The sequence below is a fragment of the Macaca thibetana genome, chromosome 7, assembly GCF_024542745.1.
Source record: "Macaca thibetana thibetana isolate TM-01 chromosome 7, ASM2454274v1, whole genome shotgun sequence".
NCBI classification, from domain to species: Eukaryota; Metazoa; Chordata; class Mammalia; order Primates; family Cercopithecidae; genus Macaca; species Macaca thibetana.
This window is the reverse complement of record NC_065584.1, coordinates 98,483,712-98,499,662: the sequence shown is the minus strand read 5'-3', so window position 1 is coordinate 98,499,662 and position 15,951 is coordinate 98,483,712. Positions and strand designations below refer to the sequence as shown.

The 15,951-nt window shown below is 45.4% G+C and overlaps 1 protein-coding gene across 4 annotated transcripts in view; it reads left to right on the top strand.

The window, feature by feature from the left end:
- The window catches only part of SLCO3A1 (solute carrier organic anion transporter family member 3A1), a 324,947-nt gene that overhangs the window by 287,217 nt on the left and 21,779 nt on the right, over positions 1 to 15,951 (top strand). For all 4 annotated transcript variants that reach the window (XM_050798035.1, XM_050798037.1, XM_050798036.1 and 1 more), the window contains exon 8: positions 10,887 to 11,062. In XM_050798035.1, the coding sequence (XP_050653992.1) occupies positions 10,887 to 11,062 (176 nt within the window). The remainder of the gene's footprint in view (positions 1 to 10,886; positions 11,063 to 15,951) is intronic.

The following is a 15,951-nucleotide window of genomic DNA, read 5'->3' as shown; positions in this document are numbered from 1 at the left end:
GATCTGTCCAATGTCAAGTACACATGGACACCAAGAAAGGAAAAATAGTGTCTTCTTCTGCACCTCCCCTAAGATGTCCACCTTTTTTCTACCTCTTCAAACATGGACTTCTCGTTTGAGACATTTATTTGGCCTTTACTATCTGGCCCTGGCTGCCTCTCCAGCCTCAACCTCCCTATTCCTCCCACTTTTTTTTTTTTTTTTTCCAAGACAGGGTCTCGCTCTATCACCCAGGCTGGAGTGCAATGGCACAACCTCGGCTCACTACAACCTCTGCCTCCCGGGTTCAAGTGATTCTCCTGCCTCAGCCTCCCAAGTAGCTGGGATTATAGGCACACACCACCACACCGGGCTAATTTTTTACATTTTTGTTGGAGACAGGGTTTTTCACCATGTTGGCCAGGCTGGTCTTGAACTCCTGACCTCAAGTGATCCACCTGTCTCAGCTTCCCAAAGTGCTGGGATTACAGGCCCTCTCACCTCTTAAAGGGCCACTTGGTAAGTGGAACTTCTTGGAGTTCTCGCTGCCCCTGGGCCCTTGCACATGCTGTTTCTCTTATCTGCAGTAGTCTCTCCCTTCGAAGCTGTCTTATCTGTCAGGGCTGTCTCTCCTTCCCCACTGCTGAGAAGCCTTCTCCACCTCATTGCTTCCTCCAGGGCTGTGTTAGTGCCCTTCCTGCAAACCACTATTGCCTCTGCTCGTGCCTAGCAAGGCTCTCACCTCGCCTGTTCTAATGGCTCATTTACTCATTAAGCTGCAGGGATAGGGGCTCTGTTGTGGACCCTTGCATTCTCACCATCAGCCATGGCTCTGGATAAAGGGCCCAGGCTTTCTCAACACCCAGCTGGTGGCCCCGTACTGACCTCCGAGAGCCCCAGGGATCCAGGGGTAATACCACTCTCTTGTTTAGCAGTTGGCAGGTGGGTAGGTCAGAAGGTGCCAGTTTCAATACTAAAAACCTGATCCTTGCTCACCACTTACCACTTTATGGTTTCCATCAAGACGTGAAAATTCCCCGTAACTCAATTAGATGTAAATAAGTCACTGATCAGATAATTCTGATTATAGGGAAATCTGATTAGTGTTAGCAGTTTCCTGATAGTAAGCTTTTCTACCTGCTCTGGATTGGATTTTTTTTTTATTTTCTTATATCTCCTTGAGTGATAGCAGTGGAAGTTTCCAGGCCTGCATTTAATGTACAACTTCTAATTCTTCTCACTGCATATGACCAGGAAGGGTGACCAAAAAAATTGTGAGTTAATTCTGTAAGTTTCCTTTGGCGTGAATGTATTGTCCAGATTGTTTCTGTACCTTTCACTTTCAGAAGTCATTATTCCAACAGAAGCATGTTAGTATGCTGTGGACTGATTGCTGGAAGTTGTATCCTTTTGATGTACTGAATAATTGACTAGGAAAAAAAAAACTTCCATCAGCCACCACTAGATTGTTGAAAGTCAGTATGAGTCCAGCACTGCAGTTTGTAGGGTACTAATGATAGATCACTAATTTATCCCCCCTATTCCAGGCAACAAATATTTATTGAGCACCTGTTTCAGCGAAATGCCAAGTAGGTTCTGTGGCAGGGAGGAGGACAGGTCCATTATGGACGCAGGCAGGCAGCTCATGGTTCAGTGTGATAGGTCTCGATATAGGCTGCACATTAGGATCACGTGGGAGCTTTTAAAACATAAGGCCTGAGCCCCACTCTCAGCCCCACACCTTTCACCTTTCCGTGATCTCCCCACCGTGTCCTATGTTAGATAGCTGGAGCAAAGTGATTCTGATTCCCTTATTTTGGAGTAAGACCCATGTATCAGTATTTTTTAAAGCTCCTCAAGTGTTTTTGATATGTAACCAGGATGAAGAACTGCTGTTCTAATACAGGGCCTCTCAGTCACGGCACGATTGACATTTTGGGCCAGATAATGGATTGTCATGAGGCGCTGTCCTATGCACTGTGTGTTTAGCAGCATCCTTGGGCTCTCCCCACCAGATGCCACCCCTGCCCTCCCCACCACAAGTTCCGACAACTGTAAATGTCTCCAGACATTGCCAAATGTCCCTTGGGGGATATCATCGCCCCCAATTAAGAACCACTGCTGTCATAGAAGGGATGAGGCATGTTCTATAAACTGTATCTTTCTTGAAAAAGGTCAGCATCTAAGCTGACACTGAGTATTCATCCTTCAGTCTTTTTCTTCTCACCATGACCATATTTGCCACTATAAAAACCAACTGGAGAGTTAGATGTGCCATATAGCAGGGGTCCCCCACCTCTAGTACCAGTACCAGTACTAGAGAAAGGAGCTCATGTTTACTATAAAATGAGATGTCGTATTATTAATAGAGTTATGTCCAAGGGAGCACCCAAAGCAACACCTAACCTTACCTTACAATACAGTTAAGTGAAAAGAACACATTGTAAAATAATATATAGATAATAATCCCTTTTGATAAAGAAATATCTAAATATATGCATATCTTTGCATAAAAAATATTGCAAGAACATATAGCCAGCTATTCATAGATGGATACTTCAGGTTAGGGGCTGAAAAAGTAAATTTTGCTTATTTCAAAATTATCTAAAATGATTATCACTTTTCCAATGAGGAACAGATTTTTTTTAATTTAAAAAATCCAACATTAAAGGTTAGGTGGTTAGGTTCTAAAAGAGGGAAGCAGCTATGTAGACAAATCAGTGAACTTGCAATGTCAGGCCTGCTGGGTAGAAATTGACTGTGGGTGGGGCAGGGGTGGGAGGAGGGAGTGGGCATGTTCCCCACTGGGGGATGGGGGAATGAGACCCCCATCTCTGAAAAGATTAAAAAAAAAAAAAAAAACTAGCCGGGCAGGTGGCTCACTTGAGCCCAGGAGTTGGAGGGGGAGGCGTGGCAGGGCCAGGCGTTCATCATGAAGGGTAGTGGGTGTTTGGTAGCCAGGCATGGAAGGACGTTCCAGCAGGAAGAGTGCACAGGCTGAGGTGTGATAGTTTGGACCTCATGGTGCAGGCAGGTTTGGAGTTGGAAGAGAGAAAGCTGGAGGGAGAAACAGAGGGGCCCCTAGTTCCTTCAGAGTTATAGTCACACCTTTCACCTTTCCGTGGTCTCCCCACCGTGTCCTATGTTAGATAGCTGGAGCAGAGTGAGCCTTTCTGCTCACCAAAGAGCAACCCCGTTTCTCCCCTCAGCAGGAGAGAATTAAGATCTAACAGGACGTGCTCAGGCTCACATGCCACAGGTTACCGGGGTGCAAGGTGGGAGGAGGTCTTGCTTTCATGTCAGAATTTTTCTCCCTGGCCTTTATTCTTCAGCCGGTGACCCCACAAGGGAAGAAGAGATCATATTTCTTCTTGCAGTTTGTCAGTGTCCCCTTTGCCTTGAGCTTGTAGGTTGCCATTAGCACCCTTTGTGATGAGATCTAAGGGTTATGCCTGGAAATACCAGCTTTGGTTGAACCAATGAAGTGAAGAGAGTCTAAGCTGCAAAAAGACAGTAATAAATGACAGGAGAATGTCTGAGGAACGTCAGTGAATCATGAGAAAATCCATTTAGTGTCTGGGACACAGAGAAGTATGTTGCCATTCCAAGGAAAACACCCCACTTTATTGTGGTGGTGTCCCACGTTCTTTGCTATCTCAGCTATTAGGATATCAGGTGCAAAAGATCAAAGATCTCACAGGCAAAAGCAGGAAGAGTGCGTGGCCTGTGGTGGTACTCCCTGGTAAACTCCCTTTATGAATATTTCTAGAGACAGTCAGAGCCAGGCATGGTGGCATGCCTCTGTAATCCCAGCTACTCAGGAGCTGAGGAGGGGAGGAGCACTTGAGGCCCCAAACTTGAGACCAGCTTGGGCAACATAGTGAGACCCCCATCTCTGAAAAGATTTAAAAAAAAAAAAATTAGTCGGGCAGGTGGCTCACTTGAGCCCAGGAGTTTGAGGCTGCAGTAAGCTGTGATCATGCCACTGCACTGCAAACTAAGATTTCATCTCTAAAAAAGGAAAAAGAAAAGAAATTTTCATGTCTCTCTGGTAACTGCTTTCAAGGAGGAAAAGTAAAAACAGTATTCCAGGGGTGATCCTCTACCTTTCAAGTTTCCTCTACCTTTCAAGGCTCTTCATACAAATATCCCTATACCATCCTCTTAGAAAAATAATCTTTCCACCTAGAACTTTGCTTCCTTTGTACAATTAATAGGAATCGATCATCAGGATTGATTGTGGTGGGGGGGGGGGGGGAGAACAAGCAGGAAACAACTTTATTTGCCAGTATTTTGAAACACTGCTGAGGAGTATCTTGTTCTTGTAATACCGGCTGTCAAAATGGCATGCTGACCGCTTCTTTCATCAATAGAAAACAAATCCAAGATTCCAGAGAGTCATTTTTCTATTTTTGTGGTCTCTAGCTTTATTGTAATTATTTATTCTCATCATTGTATGTGAATAGAAACATTTCTCAGTTGAAATTAATGACTGAAGGTGGAACAGAAATACAATTTTCAGTGATGTGCTATTCTCCTTTCATTGATTTATTCTATAACATTTTCAATTTTTAATAAATACATTTATATGATTCAAAAATCAAAAAGTATAAAAAGGAGGACGTGAGGGACTCTCCCTTTCACCTCTGTCCCCTGTTTACTTCTTCCTCGACCTGCCAAATAGACGATTGCTGTCCTTGGTTTCTTGTACATCCTCCTGGATTTTTTTAGTGCACATAAAAGGCCCTATTTTGGACCTCACTATTTTGTGTGGCTTTTTCAGTTAGTAGTTTACCTGGGAGTTATTTCTAAATTAGTACATAAGGAATGTTCTTCTACCTTTTTTATGCCTGTATAATCTTCCATCGCGTGGACCTAGTAGTCTGTTTTTAACCAGTCTCTTATCAATGAGCATCCAGACTGCTGCAAAACTTGGGCTCTGACAAACCACATTGTGACTCATATTGTATATATGTCCTTTTGTGCCTGGGCAGGTCTGTCTGTTGGATATGTTCTCGTAGAATGGACAAGCCGGTTCCCCCTGTCCTCCAGGTCAACAAACTTGTCAGGTCTGTTCTGGGAGCTCAGTGGCCACCTTATTATTAACATGAAGTGTCATGGTACATTTTATTGACAGTAAAGCTAGATCCCACCACCCCCCAAGTTCGGATGCCAAGCAGAGAATTCACCTCTCCCAGAGAATGGCAAACCAGGAAGATACTGCTTTGCCTTTGAAATGGGGATGGAAAACGGGGGCATTTGCCAATTCTGCAATCATAAACTAATCTGAAGTCTGGTATACTTTCTTACTAGTTAATTGTCTTAGGGACAGCCAGAGAAAGCATTAGGGGGCATATCACTTCATTCAGATCATGGTGGTCTACAGGTCAATTCCAAGATCCACCTGCTTTTTGAATTGGCCAAATAGAACTATGCTATTGGGGTTTGGGGTGAGAATTAGGATACCAATCTTTATCATCCCCTTAGATTAGACTGCTCTCTCATATCTAGCTTTTCTCTAGATTTTCAAACTTCTTAGAGCTCAAAGCATTTGCAGGTCTAGGACTTCCCATGTAGGTGCCCAGTTACTGCCAGCTGAAGGGGTATCCCCTACTTCCCCTTTTCCCTTCAGATCAAAGTTGAAAACCCCATTGGTGGAAATCATCTCTCTGCACTCTGGGAAAGGTGAAACTACGTAAGTCCTCATCTGCAATTTCTCCTACCACACTCCGACATCTCAGTAGAAGATTACTCCTTAACGGCCTCACGACCTTGTGCACCCAGCTCCCTTAGCATAATGTTGAACAAATCTGGGCTCTTATGTCACATAAGCCCCAATAAAGGAACTTCCTACCCCTTGCCGTCTGACCACAACCTCAGCATTTTCCCTTGGATCCCCTGCTGGAGAGGTTGCAGGGCTGCCCCAGCCTGCTCCCCATGTCTGGGACCACCCAGCCCATCCTGGTGGATTGACTCATCACATGGAAAAGGAAACCCATCCAAGTCCTTGCTCAGAGCACTCTGGCATCTCCTCCCCAGCCTCTTTCACAGCTCTCTATGAATAAATTAAATCTGAATAATACATTCAGATTTGCCTAGAACCTTTAGGAGAGATCCATCCATTTCCAGCTTTTCCTCTTGGATACCAACAAACAGACATTTTCACTGGTCTTGTGCCAGTCTCTGGCTTTTCTTCTGTCATTAACCCTAAATCATCCCATTCCTGTCCATTCAGCCTGGGGCTATCTTAGCCCCTTTTGGCTGCTATATCAAAACACTTTAAACTGCATGGCTTATAAACAACAAATTTCTCGCAGCTGTGGAGGCTGGGAAGTCCAAGACTAAAGTGCTGATGGATCTGATGTCTGATGAAGGCCTGCTTCCTGTTGCTAGATGGCACCCTCTAGCTGTGTCTTCACGTCGTGGGAGGGGCAAGGCAGTTCTCTGGGGCCTCTTCTATAAGGACACTAATCCCATTCATGAGTGCTCCACCCTCATGACCTAATCACCTCCTGAAGACCCCCCACCTTGTAATAGCATCACATTGGTGATTATTTTTCAACATATGGATTCTTGGGTCAAGGGACACCAAACATTCAAACCACGCACTGCTACCCTTTGTTTCGGCTGCAAATCCTATGGCAGCTTAACCCTGCTGTCTGCTCACCTCATTAACATGAACATAGACATCATGGACACATTTAGCTCACCCGGATGGGGCTGTGCAGGCCCCGTGCCAGCTGTAGCCTGAGATAAAGATGTCTCATTGTATCCCATTCCATTAGTGCCATGATCACAGGATCCATTTCAGGAGGGATTTTCTACTTTTTAGGGCAGAGAGAGGCCAGTTTCCTCTTTATGGTAAATATAATATAATTGAGCCATAGCCTAGGTATGGGCAAAAATAAGACCAAGATGCAAGCAGCAATTGCAGATGACTTGTTAAACCAAAGAAAGCTCACCGATCACATGGCACATTCAGAGGGTTCTGGCCTCACTCAACTCCACTGCCCGTATCACATTCCTGAGAGACTGCGTGCTACAAGTGCATAGCCTCTCAGGAACACTCAGGAATGTGATGTGGGGGTACTGGAAATGAGGGATTCCTGGGGTACTTAGCCAAACAAGACCACAGCCACCCACAAGGGGCCCATTTTTCATTTATGCCTAACTACTCTTTGAGTCCATATGGTTCTAAAAACTTCACTCCCAAATCTTTTTCCTCACAGACCACTGCAGTAACCAAAGAAGGATGGTTGCAAGTGGTTTGAACTAGGGCAGGGTTTGAGACAGATTTAGGACATGGCAAAATGAACAGAACTTAGGTATTCACTCAGTCAACATATATAAATAAATATATAAATGTGTGTGTGTGTGTGTGTGTGTGTGTGTGTGTATAAAATCCGTGTTGTGAGCCAAGCCCTGTCCTGGATGGCTGGAGTAAATTAGGGAATACAGCCACAGTGGTCTCTGTCTTCATTAGCTTTAGTGTCAGGGGGAAGATGAATTTGATGTAGGTATGTGAATGGGGGATTCAGAATTACTTCCTGGTTTCTATTAAGTTGGTGCAAAATTGCCGTTTTTGCCATTACTTTTATAGTCAATAGGGTGCTGTTACTAAGGTAAGAGGTGGAAGGAAAGCAGTTTGGAGCTCGGGCTGGGGCTGCGTAACTGTCAGGAAAACAGTGTTTTGAAGTAAGAGGAAGAAGTAAAGCAACATTTCCTCGCTAGATGCCTCTGGCACAGGTGGGTGAGTCAGAGCTCAGGGGAACATCCCAGGAAGCTGTGCTGCATGGCTGCTCAGGAGATCTGATGGGCACTCTGGGATGTGGGGAGCCACATGGCCTGCTGCAGCCAGGTCACTAGAGGTGGTCGTGGCGCCGCCACTGGTCAGCAGGGTAGGCAGAAAAGAAGGCGGTGCAAAGTGGGGAGTGCTGGGACAGACTAGCACGTTCCGGGCATGTCTGTATGTCCATCCTCATGCCTGACCTTGTGGCCTTCTGGGAGCAATGGCCTCAGCTTTACTTTATAGAGGAGGAATACATAATTTTCTCTTTATCCTTCACAGTTCCCAGTTGGGACAGACCCCTGTAACCTAAAACAGATTAACAGGAGGAAAACAAAGGTTTAGAAACACGTATACATGATGTAGACACAGGAGATAGCCAGAGAAATGAGTGAATCTCAAAGAGGTGGCTTTGACTTCAGACTTGAATACCATGGTCCAGTGAAACAGAGAAAGAAGGGTGTGGGGAAGGCCAGTTATGAGGAGATGCCCAGAAACAGCACTTTAAACAAGAGTAACATTTGTTATGCAAACTTAAGTCAGTGTCTTCTAGACTGATGATAGTCTGTAGGGATTCAGTCATTCCTCTCTCTGGTACAGAGAGGAACCACCCTTACAAATGGAGATTTCCTTTGTAAATGTAAATTTAATTTTCCTTACACAACGGTAACTTCTGTTGTCAGAGGTGCTTCCTGTGTCTGTGGTTTCTCAAAATAATCAGCTCAAAATATTCTTTATGTAAAAGAGGCATATTGCAAGGTGGCATATGCTAGTCTCCTACAACTCCTGCCTTCTGAGTCCCAGGTTTCCCTCCTGTCCAGCCCCCATCCTTTCAGGAAAGGGAATTTGGGGGAGATAGTTCCCAGCCTTAGGTGGGACAGTAGTGCTACGCTGAAAGCATAGAATCCACCACAGGCACTCGTTCCTGGAGGCAGTTTTGATGCCTCACCATGCTCATGAGTCTTAGGAAGGGATATAGCAAGTCGATCTGGGAAGGATCCAGGCTAGAGATTAAATTTGGAAAGGCTATGATCCAATGCAGAGATGGTAAAATGAAGGAAGGAGAGCTGGGGAAAGAGTACAGATGAAGAAAGGAAGAGAGTCCAGACCAGGTGGGAAAGGGGAGAAGGTACCAGCAACAAAGATGGAAAGTGAGTGACCAGAGGGGTCCAGGGAAACAGGGACAGTGGAGCCTTGAAGCCAAACAAGGGAATGATGAGTAGTCAGCAAGGGACCTGTGCTCCTGAGAGCTCTGGGAAGAGAGAAATGCATGGTGGGCCTGGGATATGGAGCCCACTGAAGAACTTAGCACCACCGGATTCATGTGTGTGGAAACAGAAGCCAGTCGGAGTGAGCTGAGAGCGTGGGAGAAGAGGAATGCAGGTGGTGAGCTAAATAGCTAGAAAAGTTTGGCTGTGATGCTGGGGAGGAGTGGGCAGTTTCCTCTCCTGGGGAGAGGAGGAGTGGCATTTTCAGTGAAAGCTGGGGAGAAGTCTTGCTTCCTAATAAAAATGAGGAAGGTTCGTGCTCATGTGCATTCTAAAGCCGTATGCTTACTTTCATCTACGTCTCAGCTCTGTGCTAGGAAAAGATGCTTGGGAAAGAATGCAGAAGACATAGGTCTTGTCCCAAAGGGTTCTTGTCTCCTCCAGGAGGCATGTAAAGGTCTCTGCAGTAGGGGTGGAGTGACCCTTGAAAAGGGTCCTGTGGGACTTGGAAGGAGGCTGGGATGTGCCCAGTGAGGTGAGGTTCTGAGAAGGGAGGCAGTATCTGAGCTGGGTTTTGAAAAGAGCTAAAAAGTCTCTAGGCAGAGGTACATGAAAAGGGACGGAGGGGCGGGGCCTCAGGATCTTCTGGGAATTACAATAAATGCGCCTAGGTACACTAATTGAACCACTTTCACAAAGGCGCCTGCTCTGGGCAGACACTGAGGGGAAGGGTGGAGCCCCGGCATACACCTGCCCCCATCATTCCTTCCCCATGGATAAAAGCCCCTGTTGGGGGCACAGCTGTACAGACGGGCCCTGTTGGGCCACTTTCAGACACCCCTGAACACTTTCAGACACCCCTGAAATCATCCCATATAGCTTAATGGGATCAGAAAACCCATATCTCTATATTCTGTCGGCACAGGGGGAGGACCAGAGGAGGAGAACTGTAAAAGCCAGAGGGGATTTGTTTGACCCTCAGGAGGATTTACCTGGGCATGTGCTCTGAAAGCCAAGCAGTTCTGGAAGGAAAAGCAATGAATCATTTATGATTGTTTTCACTTTGTATTCATTAAAAGCCTCTGCACTATTATTATGGAACCTTAATTGGCTTGGCACTGGGCACTGCCTCTCCCAGTCCCTGCTCCTCCCTTTGCCATCAGAAATTCCTGGAGCGAGCGGGAGAGAGGACCCTGCCTGGAACAGGCAGCTGGGCTAGAATCCACCCGGAAGATCAAATGAAATGCAGTCGCTTTTCTTTCTTCTCTCTGATCATATATTAATAAATGTATCTCGTTGGGTTTTAACACTGCTCCCCACGAGCTACTCCAAGCTTCTGCATCTCTTAGCCCCCTTTGCTTCCTCAGCCTCCAGAGAACCTTCCATCAGCTGTCCCTCACCCGGCCTTGCAGACGCAGTGACTTCACGCGTAACAGCGTGCAGCCTTTGTTCCAAGTGCCATGTTGGGCACTCAACCAGCAACAATATGCAGGTTACCTGATTTACTTCTTTTAATACACTTCAGTGTAATTATAACTGCATAAAAGAGAGGACAAATTGGCAAGTAATTACGATGTTAATTTGGCAATGTTTTATCATATTGTGGAAGCGCCATTTCCTCTCTAATTGTATTGGGGGGACACAGTTATCTATGGTTCAGCTTACTGAGGGATTCTTGAAAATGGAAATGAAACACACAAGAGACAGAGAAATCAGCTCTCCTCCCTGTAAATATTCCTTTATTTGCGTGTGTTTTGCAGCCTCCTTAAAAAAGCTAACTCGCTTATTCAGGCCTAATTAATGGAATGCCACAGAATGCGTAATTAGGCTGTGACAGCTTCAGCTGATGGATGGATTTGCCTTTGGAAACTGGAGATACCCCCAGATAAAAGGGCTGAACGCTTCCCTTTCAGAATCTCACGGGCTGTGCGTGCCTCACCACCGTCCCTGCTGAGAATGCGACCGTGGTTCCTGGAAAATGCCCTAGTCCTGGGTGCCAAGAGGCCTTCCTCACCTTCCTCTGTGTAATGTGTATCTGCAGCCTGATCGGTGCCATGGCACAGACACCCTCAGTCATCATCCTCATCAGGTAAGCCATCGGCACAGCCCCACCTCTCCTCCTTTCCACCTAGTGTTCATCTGCAGGCCTCCCAGGGACCGGAGCTTCAGACAACATAGGAATCTCTCGAGCCAGGTGAGCTAGGGCCACAGCAAGGAGCGCAGCTTCTCTAGGCTGCTGGGAATCAATTGTGTTTGATAGGGACCTCCCACCAAGAGAAGAAGGCAGGGCATGGGGGAGAAGACAGCACTTTCATGTTCTCCCAGAAACAGACCTGCAGGCAATTTTGAAAAGGATCCTGCATCGAGCCTTACAGGACGCAGCCTTGTTGGAGGAAAATGAAAATGGCATCAGTGCCCAGCCCCCACCACCCTGCCACTGCTTAGCCATATGAACGTGGGCACTTCCCCCTAGACTTGCTTCTGAATCTGTACCATCCTGCCTGCCTCCTGCAGTGGAGCAGGACCCACTGAGACCTGAGACCATGTGTGTGCAAACTCAGTAGAGATGTGATGGGTTAGTGTGCAGCATAGCTCATGGCAGGTGAGCAGTGACCATTCTTATACAAAGAGGTTGTTGGAGAGAGCCAACCAAAATTCTATTGTTACCTGTCTCTGGGGACCTGTCCTGGGGACAGATGAGATACCTCAAAGATGAGCCATTAGTAATATTCTGAGTAACTTTTATCATTTGCAGAGTTACCTAGATTTGCGTTGGAAACCCAGAAGTGAACTAACACATAGCCTGCCGTTCATCTGAATCAGGGGAAGGCCCGCTACACAAAGACTCATCAGCTGGGCGTGGTGGCTCACGCCTATAATCCCAGCACTTTGGGAGGCTGAGGTGGGAGGATCGCTTGAGCCCAGGGGTTTGAGACCAGTCTGGCCAACAAGGAGAAACTTCGTGATGGCACACGCCTATAATCCCAGCTACTTGGGAGGCTGAGGCAGGAGAATTGCTTGAACCCAGGAGGTGGAAGTTGCAGTGAGCTGAGGTCATGCCACTGCACTCCAGCCTGGGAGACAGAGTAAGACTCTGTCTCAGGAAAAAAAAAAAAAAAAAAAAGACAGACTTGCCTTCTTGGGATGCAGTTATCTAAGTGAACAGATTCAATAGCAAGGGCTAGAAATAAAAGTAGGAATGAAACGCATGGAAGTACCCAGTGTCCATGCACCTCACCTCTATTTTATTTAGCTTCTCTCTTCGCCACCACATTTCCTCATCTTTGTTATGAATTCCAAGGAAGAGGATTTTTACAAGTGCTAATGTTACCTAGAACATCATTAGCAAGGCCTTTTGAATGTGCAGAGCATTAAGGGTACAATAGCAAATTGCCATTTTATACTTACTACGTTTGAAAAATAAATTTTAAAAATTGACACCCAGTGCTTACAAGGCTGTATCAAAACTGACAAAATCACAAATTGCTGGTGGCATGGGAAAAGGCTATCACTCCTTTCAAAAAAGCAATATGGCAATGTGAGTCAAGAGCCATAAAAATATTCAGGCCCTTTTATTCAGTAACCCTGCCCCTTGCCATTTATCTTTAAAAAGTACTTCTCTACAAGAAAAAAAAAAAAAGAAAGAGCTCAATGCAGACAGATTTTTATTACAACGTTAACTATAATAGCAGAAAACCCTGAATTGGAATAGTGAGTTAAACTATGGCACTGCAGCTCCATGGAATAATGAAAATTCTTAAGAATGTGAAAGTGTTTATGAAATGAACTACTGAATTTAAAACTATTTAGAGAAGATGATTATGTATAATATGCATTTGGACAAAACCCATCAGATCTCATGTATAGGTTTTAGGTGGCTGCCTTACAAGTAGTTTATTTTTCATTATTAGACGTTCTCGTGAAGTTATATTGTGATATTCATACACTAAAGGCACCGAGAAGCATGAAAAATGACTAGTCTCTTATTTGCTTGCCCCATGACTCCTCTGCAAAAACCCAGCCTCTAGACACTCACTAGTGGTGACTACCAAACATGGAAAGTTTGTTGAAATTCTTAATCACTTCCAGATCTCAGCTTGATAAACAGCTCTTGGAGCTTTGCTGGAAATATTTGATTCCCTCTAAATTAATCAGCAACAGATGGCCTAAATGACCTAGGCTTATAACTCCACGCTGTGCTGGAAGCACACGCTATGCATTGTGCATGTTGAGAGGTCCAAGACACAGCTTTATTCCATCACCTTCCTAGTCTGATTTGCCATCACAGATGTCTCAGGCTGGCACAAGAGCACAGATGTGCACCAGCCCTTGCCCCCTCCCAGAAGAATGGACCCACTGTCATGCCAAACAGGACCATCCCACCAACAACAGTGCTCAGAACATCTGGAAGCAAGGTTAAAAGCTGATGCTCAGCCCCTCTTAGGTCCCACACTGGGCTCCGAGAGTAATTAGGCGGTGTTCTCAAGGTCACCCAGCTAGTATGTTTAGAGCGAAGACTCCCTCCCCAGTGTTGTCCGGAGCTTTCAATAGTGTTCGCACAGAGCCCTCCATTTCTTCATAACTCAAGCCAAGAAGGATTATTCTTCTCATAGGAACCAGTTTCCCAACAGGATATGAAGGGAGATCTTAGCACCTTGCTCACTTTGTTCCTAGTGACATGATAGCTGAAAGGAAATCAAATTTCAGGTGATAAATATTCTAACTCATTATACCAGCGTGCTTTCTTGATAAGGAGAATTTGCCTCTATTTATGTGTCTTTCAAGTCAATACTTTCAAATGAAAGTACAAAAGCCGGAGCCGTGGAACTGATAATAGCTTTGAAGAACTTGGATTTTGTAACGTGCACATTCTAAAGAGTACTGACTGTGTTTCTGTCCAGAGACACTGGACTCATCATGAACATTTTACAGGTGTCTAACTCAATCAGCCAGAGTCACGTCCCCATCACTTAATGAAAGTCGTGACCTGCTGCCCTGGGTTGACTTACCTGTACTGTATTCTTTCTAATTGAGAAGAGATGTGTTTTCCCTGAAAATCTTAGAAACGGGGGCAAAGATTGTAAAAACTCCAGTGTCTTCATCCATTCAGGCTGCTATAACAAAATACCTAGACTCAGTGGCTTGCAAACAACAGGCATTTATTTCTCTCAGTTCTGGAAACTGGGGCGTTTAAGATCAAGGTGCAAGCAGATGTGCTGTCTGGTGAGGGCTGGCTTCCTGGTTCAGAGATGTGCCTTGCTGCCATACCGTCACTTAGAAGGGGTGAGGTAATTCTCTGGGGCATCCTTTATAAGGGCACTGGTCGTATTCACAAAAGCAAGAGTCTTCATGACCTAATAATCATCTTTCAAAGGCCCCACCATTACCTTAGGGGTTAAGTTTTAATGTGTGAATTTGGGGAGGACACATCCTTTTTGGATTGTCACTGGGTTTGTCATGCCAAGAAACCAAAGACATGCCCACCTGAGGCTCAAGCCAAGTGGTAGCTCGTTGGATAGATATCATTGGATGGCTGGATGAATGACCTCTGAGATCATTTAAGAATATTATTCTAGCCAAGTGTATGGACTAGGTTAATATCCTGTGTACTGGATATCCTGTTGGTAACTTTGTTATTAACGTTTATTTCTACGGAATTGATTTCTAGGCCCTCCTTGCATCTCATGGGTCGCTCAGTCACACTGAAATGCTCCTGGGTGTTTCTAAAGGCTCAGCCATACTGGACTGGTTCTACACCTAGCCAGGTCCTTCCAGGGAGCATAGAAGTGTGATTTCTTCCCCCTCTCCCCTGGGGACTCATGATGGCAACAGATAAGAGGAAGGTTCTTTGCCACTGGTGCTCAGGATGACCTGAAGCACATATGCATGTGGTCAGTCAGCTATCTTCCCCTTCACATGCCTTCACCACCAAGCCAAGAAAGGGCTACCCACCCACCCACTTACACTGTCACTTAGCACATGCTGGGCACCACACATGGTGCTAGGGTTGAGGTCATGATGATAAACAAGACACAAATAGTCTTTGGCCTCAGGACAGAAAACAAGCATTGAAGAAATACCAGTTGCAAGAGTAAGAGGTATTACAAAGGAGACTGTGTTATCAGCTATGTGGACCCATCTATCTGAAATTGGTCAATGTTTCCAAACTTCTTTCTACTCTCCCATCCCAGAAAATGTTACACTCTGGAAATGCTCTAGAAAATATATAGAAGACCATTCTAAGGGACTGTTCTGAGGAAACCAAGGCCAGGGAGATTGGATCACTTTGAAACAACTGTAATTATATGAAGGTACCTTTCCAATTTAAAAGGTGCTTGTATTAGGGTTTTCTAGAGGGACAGAATAGGAGATATAGATATATGTGGATATATGTTTATTAAGTATTAACTCACATGATCAACAACATCCCACAATAGGTCATCGGCCAGCTGAGGAGCAAGAAAAGCCAGTCTGGGTCCCAAACTGAAGAACTAGGAGTCCAATGTTCGAGGGCAGGAACGGTCCAGCACGGGAGAAAGATGTAGGTTGGAAGGCTAGGCCCATCTGGTATTTTCATGTTTTTCTGCCTGCTTTATATTCTAGCTGTGCTGGCAGCTGATTAGACAGTGCCTTCCCAGATTGAGGCTGGGTCTACTTTTCCCAGCCCACTGACTCAAATGTTAATCTCCTGTGGCAACACCCTCACCAACACACCCAGGATCAATACTTTACATCCTTCAATCAAGTTGACACCCAATATGAACCATCACAGTGCTGAAACATGCTAAGTGGATTATTTCCCAAATGGTCCATCCAGGGTGTCCAACCATGCTAACCTGGTGGATTTCACAAAGTGACTAGAGAATGGTAAAGGTGCTCATGGTTTCAGCCTGTTTGTGAAGCATACGGGGAATTATTTTCTCAGTTGATGTTTTCCCCCCCAATACATGTACCCCACCAACTTAAGATGCTTCCTGA